General features: G+C 43.4%; 1 protein-coding gene across 1 annotated transcript; it reads right to left on the bottom strand.

The window, feature by feature from the left end:
* Positions 1–630: 630 nt before the first annotated feature.
* On the bottom strand, positions 631–4,651 carry LOC106604177 (THADA armadillo repeat containing). The gene is made up of 5 exons (XM_082962616.1): positions 4,502–4,651; positions 2,676–2,775; positions 1,710–2,057; positions 1,529–1,588; positions 631–1,417 (listed from the first exon to the last, which is right to left on the bottom strand). Exons 1-5 carry the CDS (start codon positions 4,645–4,647, stop codon positions 1,196–1,198), a joined length of 876 nt encoding a protein of 291 aa, XP_082818742.1. The 5' UTR covers positions 4,648–4,651; the 3' UTR covers positions 631–1,195.
* Between the last annotated feature and the right edge of the window lie 4,523 nt (positions 4,652–9,174).

Raw genomic sequence — 9,174 nt, 5'->3', positions numbered from 1 at the left:
CAGAGAACGCGTTTCCACTGCACCAGAGTCCAATGGCGGCTAGCTTTACACCACTCCAGTCGACACTTGGCATTGCGCATGGTAGTCCCATTCTGTGAGCTTGTGTGGCCTACCACTTCGCAGCGGAGCCATTGTTGCTCCTAGATGTTTCCACTTCACAATAGCAGCACTTAACAGTTGACCGGGGTAGCAGGGCAGAAATTTGACGAACTGACTTGTTGGAAAGGTGGCATCCTATGACGGTGCTATGTTGAAAGTCACTGAGCTCTTCAGTAAGGCCATTCTTCTGCCAATGTTTGTCTATGGCGATTACATGGCTGTGTGCTCGATAATATACACCTGTCAGCAACGGTGTGGTTGAAATAGCCGAATCCACTCATTTGAAGTGGTGTCCACATACTTTTGTATACAGTGCATTTGGAAAATATTCAGACCACTTCCCCTTTTCCACATTTAGCTACATTACAGCTTTATTCTAAAATGGATTAAATAAAAAAATGTCATCAATCTACACACAATACCCCATAATGACAAAGCCATTTTTTTTCTCACATTTATAAAAAATAAGAAACAGAAATGTACTTAAGTATTCAGACCCTTTGCTACTCGAAATTGAGCTCAGGTGCCTCCTGTTTCCATTGATCATCTTTTAGATGTTTCTACAACTTGGAGTCCACCTGTGGTAAATTCATTTAATTGGACATGATTTGGAAAGGCAAACACCTGTCTATATAAGGTCCCACAGTTAACAGTGCATGTCAGAGCAAAAACAAAAAAATAAGGTCAAAGGACTTGTCCGTAGAGCTCAGAGACAGGATTGTGTTGAGGCACAGATCTGGGAAAGGTACCAAAACATTTGCCACATTGAAGGTCCCCAAGGACACAGTGGCCACCATCATTCTTAAATGGAAGAAGTTTGGAACAACCAAGGCTCTTCCTAGAGCTGTCTCCCGGCCAAACTGAGCAATCAGGTGAGAGGGGACTTGGTCAGGGAGGTGACCAAGAACCTGATGGTCACTCTGACAGAACTCCAGAGTGCCTCTGTTGACATGGGAGAACCTTCCAAAAGGACAACCATCTCTGCAGCACTCCACCAATCAGGCCTTTATGGTAGAGTGGCCAGACGGAAGTCACTCCTCAGTAAAAGGCACATGACAGCCCGCTTGGAATTTGCCAAAAGGCACCTAAAGGGCTCTCAGACCATGAGAAACAAGATTCTCCAGTTCAGCATAGCCAGGGCCCCGTGACACAGGTAGAGAAACAAACCCGTGGGACGGCCACTGTCATATAGCCCCGTACAGCTTTGTCTCAGCCACACGGGGGCGCACTCACCAACCTGTTCTGAACCTTGCAGGAGACCTGCCGCCTGGATAGGCAGATGGGCAGACAAAAACATACAGAAAGAGAGAGAGACAAAAAGTTCGCGAAATCAACATCATGGCCATTACTATCAATGAACAACGAAAATGAATCCAATCAAAATGAGTCATTCAGTGTACTTGTGAGTGTATGGGGTGTAGTCACTCACCCCTGTGGCCACTATCTCCACTCCCCCATGACACACCTGGCCAACCATGCTCTGGACCGACTGCACAAATTCTATAGAGAAAAAGAGAGTGGCGGGGAGCCTACTCATTACTTAAAAGCTGAGTGCTCACACTTTATGAGCTAATGTTGAGTAACCTGGAGTGTATTCATTCAGACCAAACCATAGCAAACCGTGGCAAACAGTTGCAAAAGTTTTGCAACGGAAACCGTTTACTCCCAACGGAAATCATTTTACAATGAAAACGAGAGTTTCTATTGGACAAATTCAGGTCCCTCCCCGTTTCTGTTGGTTTCCTAGTGAACACACCCCTGGTGTAGCATACACGGTCCTCACCATCTGTGAGGATATGTGTGTAGCAGTCCAGTAGGCCACTAAGGGTCAGCTGCAGGGTGCAGTAAAGATGGGTAGCCTGTAGGGTGGCGCTGATGGGCTCCTGGGACCTCTGCACTACCAGCATGGAGGCCTTGGCCGCAGCTAGACACGAGCTAGGCCTGTAGCACATGGCTTCCTGCTAGCTAGACCACTAAGACAGCAGGGGGCGACATACACACACCGGTCAGTCAGTGGCCACGCACCACACGTTTTTCAATCCTGAGACTTTGGTCCGGTGCCCTTTACACATTTAATTTAACTACCCAACTAATTAAGTCCTGGATTAGTTGAATCATGGGTGTTACTACCGAGCTGGAACAAAGGAATGCCGTCCTGTGGGTGCAGAGGACCAAGGTTTAAGAGCATAGGCTGTCTTAACTTTTCAGTTGGAGATATTCACTTAATAAGGCCTTCTGGAGGAACTGTAACACTGGAGAGAAGAACAGAGGTAGAGGCATATTATCTAAAGACATCAATGAACTCCGGGCAAAACGTTTCTGTGTTTGAGCTCATCGTCCTGAGCAGGTCTGATAATAACCTGAAGGAAAACAAAGCACTCACCTTCTGTTAGCAGACTGTGTACACCTGTGACCTGAAAAGCAATAGAGCATTCGGTATATAATGAACTGTGGATGAAGTGTATCTTCTAAAATATTATACCAAAACACAAGAGACAGCCTAAGTGAGGAGATTCCATACGTACCGGGAGGGAAGCCGCCTAGGCAAGATGTGATGGAGTCTATCAGGTATGGGTATGCGGTGTGGTCTGAGCCGAGAGTGGACAGACAGACAGGCACCCGGACAGCCAACCAACAGTCTGCTCCTGCAGCCAGTCTGGTACAGAGCTCAGGGCACTGCAGATTGCAGAGAGAACATGTAGATTAACCTGTTAGGGCTAGGGGGCAGTATTGACACGGCTGGATAAAAAACGTACCCGATTTAATCTGGTTCCTACTCCTGCCCAGTAACTAGAATATGCATATAATTATTGGCTTTGGATAGAAAACACCCTAAAGTTTCTAAAACTGTTTGAATGGTGTCTGTGAGTATAACAGAACTCATATGGCAGGCCAAAACCTGAGAAGATTCCATGCAGGAAGTGGCCTGTCTGACAATTTCTTCCCCTTCTTGATTATCTCTATCCATTACACAGGATCTCTGCTGTTACGTGACACTTCCTACGGCTCCCATGGGCTCTCAGAAGGCGGCAAAAAGCTGAATCGTGGCTTTGCAGGCTCTGGCTGAAAAAAAGTAGCGCGTTTGGGTAGTGGCTGGTTACAGTACTGTGAGACTCAGGCGCGTGCCCGCGTCGACCGAATGCTTTGTTTTCTTTCCTCTGTTTACCTAAACGCAGATTCCCGGTCGGAATATTATCGCTTTTTTATGAGAAAAATTGCATAAAAATGGATTTTAAACAGCGGTTGACATGCTTTGAAGTACGGTAATGGAATATTTAGAATTTTTTTGTCACGAATTGCGCCATGCTCGTGACCCTTATTTACACTTCGGATAGTGTCTTGAACGCACAAACAAAACGCCGCTATTTGGATATAACGATGGATTATTTTGGACCAAACCAACATTTGTTATTGAAGTAGCAGTCCTGGGAGTGCATTCTGACGAAGAACATCAAAGGTAATCAAACTTTTGTAATAGTAAATCGGAGTTTGGTCAGGGCTAAACTTGGTGGGTGTCTAAATGGCTAGCCGTGATGGCTGGGCTATCTACTCAGAATATTGCAAAATGTGCTTTCACCGAAAAGCTATTTTAAAATCGGACACCTCGATTGCACAAAGGAGTTCTGTATCTATAATTCTTAAAATAATTGTTATGTTTTTTGTGAACGTTTATCGTGAGTAATTTAGCAAATTCACCGGAAGTGTTCGGTGGGAATGCTAGTTCTGAACGTCACATGCTAATGTAAAAAGCTGGTTTTTGATATAAATTATAACTTGATTGAACAAAACATGCATGTATTGTATAACATAATGTCCTAGGCGTGTCATCTGATGAAGATCAAAGGTTAGTGCTGCATTTAGCTGTGGTTTTGTTTTTTGTGACATTATATGCTAGCTTGAAAAATGGGTGTCTGATTATTTCTGGCTGGGTACTCTGCTGACATAATCTAATGTTTTGCTTTCGCTGTAAAGCCTTTTTGAAATCGGACAGTGTGGTTAGATAAAGGAGAGTCTTGTCTTTAAAATGCTGTAAAATAGTCATATGTTTGAAAAATTTAAGTTTTTGTATTTTTGAGGAATTTGTAATTCGCGCCACGCCTATCATTGGATATTGGAGCAGGTGTTCCGCTAGCGGAACGTCTAGATTTAAGAGAGTAGCAATTCTATAACATGTTCGCTAATCTACTGGAAAGACAGAGCTGTGGTCACAATCCCTGGTCCTGGATGTGCAGGCTTTGGTTCCACTTCCAACCCAGCCGTAACACCTGTTCAACTCATCAAGGTGTTGATCAGCAGTTGAGTAGTTGAATCAGGTGTGGTTGTGCTGGGCTGGAACAAAAGCCTGCACACCCTATGAGCCAGGGCAAGAGACCGAGGGAGAGGAGGAGGTGGTGAGATGTACCTGGCCCTACGGAGGGGGTTCTTGGCCTGCAGGGAGGTGTAGATGAGGGCCAGCATGTGCAGACAGTCCTGGAGGAGAGACCCATGGGAAGTTTCCACCTCACTCAGCTGCTCCACCTGAGACCCTGCCTGGAGAGACACAGACATAATTAGACCAGCCAGGAGAACATAAGCTGTACCTGCACTGCAACATATGGCTTACAATATCTCTACGCCGGGACAAAAAAAACAGCAATACTGTCATCCAATTACCTCCTCCACACACGTTCTAATTTATAATCAACCTCACACATTTGCTAGGGTTGGGCGTTAACCTGTTGGGGGTAGGGGGCAGTATTTACACGGCCGGATAAAAAACGTACCCAATTTAATCTGGTTATTACTACTGCCCAGAAACTAGAATATGCATATAATTATTGGCTTTGGATAGAAAACACCCTAAAGTTTCTAAAACTGTTTGAATGGTGTCTGTGAGTATAACAGAACTCATATGGCAGGCAAAAACCTGAGAAGATTCTGTACAGGAAGTGCCCTCTCTGACCATTCCTTGAGCTTCTTGACTCTGTTTATTGAAGACTGAGGATCTTTGCTGTAACGTGACACTTCCTACGGCTCCCATAGGCTCTCAGAAGGCGGGAAAAAGCTGACTGGCTGAAAAACATTAGCGCTTTTGGCAAGTGCTCTATCAGAGGACAATGGGCTGAGGCGCGTGCACGAGTCGACCCCATGTTTTATTTTCTTTCGTCTTTGAACCTAAACACGCTTTCCCGGTCGGAATATTATAGTTTTTTTACGAGAATAATGGCATAAAAATTGATTTTAAACAGAGGTTGACATGCTTCGAAGTACGGTAATGGAATATTTAGACATTTTTTGTCACGAAATGCGTTGTGCGCGTCACCCTTCTTTACCATTCGGATATTGTCTTGAACGCACGAACAAAACAGAGGATATTTGGATATAACTATGGATTATTTTGAACCAAACATACATTTGTTATTGAAGTAGAAGTCCTGGGAGTGCATTCTGACGAAGACAGCAAAGGTAATAACATTTTTCTTATAGTAAATCTGATTTTGGTGAGTGCTAAACTTGGTGGGTGTCTAAATAGCTAGCCCTGTGATGCCGGGCTATCTACTGAGAATATTGCAAAATGTGCTTTCACCGAAAAGCTATTTTAAAATCGGACATAGCGAGTGCATAGAGGAGTTCTGTATCTATAATTCTTAAAATAATTGTTATGCTTTTTGTGAACGTTTATCGTGAGTAATTTAGTAAATTCACCGGAAGTTTGCGGGGGGTATGCTAGTTCTGAACGTCACATGCTAATGTAAAAAGCTGGTTTTTGATATAAATATGAACTTGATTGAACAAAACATGCATGTATTGTATAACATAATGTCCTAGGGTTATCATCTGATGAAGATCATCAAAGGTTAGTGCTGCATTTAGCTGTGGTTTGGGTTTATGTGACATTATATGCTAGCTTGAAAAATGGGTGTCTGATTATTTCTGGCTGGGTACTCTGCTGACATAATCTAATGTTTTGCTTTCATTGTAAAGCCTTTTTGAAATCGGACAGTGTGGTTAGATTAACGAGAGTCTTGTCTTTAAAATGGTGTAAAATAGTAATATGTTTGAGAAATTGAAGTAATAGCATTTCTAAGGTATTTGAATAACGCACCACGGGATTCAACTGGCTGTTGAGTAGGTGGGACGATTTCGTCCCGCCGACCCTAGAGAGGTTAAATCATGGTGACAAACAAGAAAACTGTAAAAGTGGAGGCTGTGGTCTTGAGGTAAGCAGATGGAATTGGTGTTAGCGCCTGATTATTTTGCCTAAACACCAGACTGTTACCATGGCTACCAGTCTGATAGAAGTCACTGTAAAGAAGATGCAATAGTCTCTACAAGCCAGAATGTTGAATAAATAGATTTGAGTTTACTCTACCGGTTGTACATGCTGTTGGTCCTTTTGGCAGTAGGAGGTGGATATCGGGTATACACAGGAAAGTGTTGTTTACCCAACTTTTTGCGGCGCCGGTAGTTTCTGTCACTTGTATTTTCAATCTCTTGACTCATTGCACGTGATGCACAATATGTAAACAATAAGAAGCCCGTTTCTTCTCAATCAGCTGGAAGATTTTGCCATTTGGTCTGTGATTCGGTACAGACCAGCGTACATAAAGTCGGGTTAATTACACTACTCTGGATATTTAAGCAACATTTAGGGGGTTCGGTTGAGCTCGACTGCAGGATTGCGTGCCGCGCCACAGCTTATAACTAACTATATGTTAGACCGCTGTGGCACTCACTAGTTAAGGCACTGCATCAGTGCTAGAGGCGTCACTACAGACCCTGGTTAGATCACGGGCTGTACCACAATTGGCCGTGATCAGGAGTCCCATAGGGTGGAGCACAATGGCCCAGCGTCGTCGGTTTGACATTTCTTTATTTTACCTTTTATTTAACTAGGCAAGTCAGTTAAGAACACATTCTTATTTACAATGACGGCCTACCCTGGCCAAGCCCTAACTCAGACAACGCTGGGCAAATTCTGCGCCATCCTATGGGACTCACCTGATCAAGGTTCTTGGTTACAGCAGATACAATGAATCCCTTCCTGAATCAAGATCCATGCTGCCTAAATTAGATTTGTCTGTTTTAACATTTGGAAATACCGTATACCCCGTATGGTACTGGAATGATGGTATGAAAATCTGGTTAAACCTTTGACAACAACCAGGGTTTAGCGTGAGATATCAAGCTACAGAAGTTATACTGTTGGGAGCACAGTTGAGTAGTTGAATCAGGTGTGGTGGTGTTGGGCTGGAACAAAAGCCTGCACACCCTGGCTAAAGCGCTCCTGGAACAGGATTTGTGACTGGGGGTGTTGTGGTTGACCATATTACCGCCGGCGGTCGAGTCATGAAGGCAGTCAATTTCCACGTGACCGTTTAGTCACGGTAATTAGGCTTCTCCAAGCTCTGATGCTCCTGCTGGTCATTAGTAGCCTACCAAACTTGCTAACTGCCTGGTACTCAGCACTCGAATGTCACTTATGACCGACATTGCAAATGTAAATGTAAAATCTAATAAAACACTTAATGAGAACCCATGAGCTCATGTTGTACAACATTTCTACAGGCTATGCAATTGCGTGAGAAATCAGTGTGATGGCCTCTTAAGAAGAAGATCCCATCAGCTTTCTATAGGCTAGGCCTACTATATTTATTTCTCAACTTTCCTAATATTAAGCACATTGCTTCTCTTTACAACAGTAGTATGGCCTACATGGCTGGCATGAAAATTAACCACGGGAAAAGAGTCCTCCATTCGCTATTTATGTCACACCCTAATCTGTTTCACCTGTCTTTTGCTTGTCTCCACCCCCCTCCAGGTGTCGCCCATCTTCCCCAGTGTATTTATAGCTGTGTTCTCTGTCTGTTGCCAGTTTGTTTTGTACATTTCAAGCCTAACAGTGGTTTTCCTGTGCGCCTGTCTTGCTCTAGTTCCTGCTCTCTAGTTTTCCAGGTTTTGACCATTCTGCCTGCCCTGACCATGCCTGCCGTTCTGTACCTTTCGGACTCTGCTCTGGAATATTGACCTCTGCCTGCCCTTGACCTGTCGTTTGCCTGCCCCCGTTTTTGAGCTTTGACAATTTAAGTGCATAGATGACATGTATTTTTCCCCCCTCTTTCGAGACAGGTGCATGATAACGGTCCATTCTAAATCAAAACAAATTTCACTCATATTATTTAGTATATCTAAAGACAAGATTAAATCAAGAATTGACTGATAGGTGACAATATTAGCTAATGGAACATTCGCGCTTATAGCCTACTGCCATGTGCGCATTGCCGCGCTTATAATGTGAAGAAATGGCCTAAATGATTATCAACATTTTACGCTAAATGTTCTGATCAGTTTTTTTTATGTATTCATTTGGGATCGACCGCATCCGACAACTGTCCCAGACTATGTTTGGAATATTTATTTTTCGCACAGAATAGGTATTTTGTACTATGGGGATAGTAGATTGATATAGGCTTGTGTTTTTGCTGTTCATTAGGCTTTCTCATCTTGTTGGCTGACAAAAAGTAAATATGGACAATTCTTCCAATATCTTCAATATATATGGAATTGGATAAGGACGTGCACAGTTGCGTCCCCGCTGTGTCTGTTTTCACTTGTAGCCTGTGAGAAAGACCCGATCACATGATGGAGAGCCATTTGAGTGAGAGGTGCTTCAGAGCACGCAGCACTCAGGGAGAAGGGAATTATAATTACTATATTTAGCCCAAGGGCACAACAGCCACTGGCCGCAAATGGCCTGGATTTTTTTAGGGTGCAACTCGGCCACGCAAAGGGGATGCCGCTGGGAAATTTGAGGCATTATCAAGTGCATGTCAAATTGTGAATGAGAGACTGATGAAGTGTGTACAGCCTGAAGAGAAAAAAAAGCAGAGCTCGCGACTTTTTTCAAATCAGAGTCGCATCATGCAATCTTCCAATGTATGAACAATCAAAACATACAGTGCATTTGGAAAGTATTCAGACCCCTTGACTTTTTACACATTTTCTTACATTACAACCTCATTTTAAAATGTGTTAAATTGTTTTGTTTTTTTTCTTCTCATCAATCTACACACAATACCCCTTAAAACTTCTCTA

This window comes from Salmo salar, chromosome 01 (genome assembly GCF_965601325.2).
Source record: "Salmo salar chromosome 01, fSalSal1, whole genome shotgun sequence".
Classification (NCBI taxonomy): domain Eukaryota; kingdom Metazoa; phylum Chordata; class Actinopteri; order Salmoniformes; family Salmonidae; genus Salmo; species Salmo salar.
This window is presented reverse-complemented; position numbering and strand designations above follow the sequence as displayed.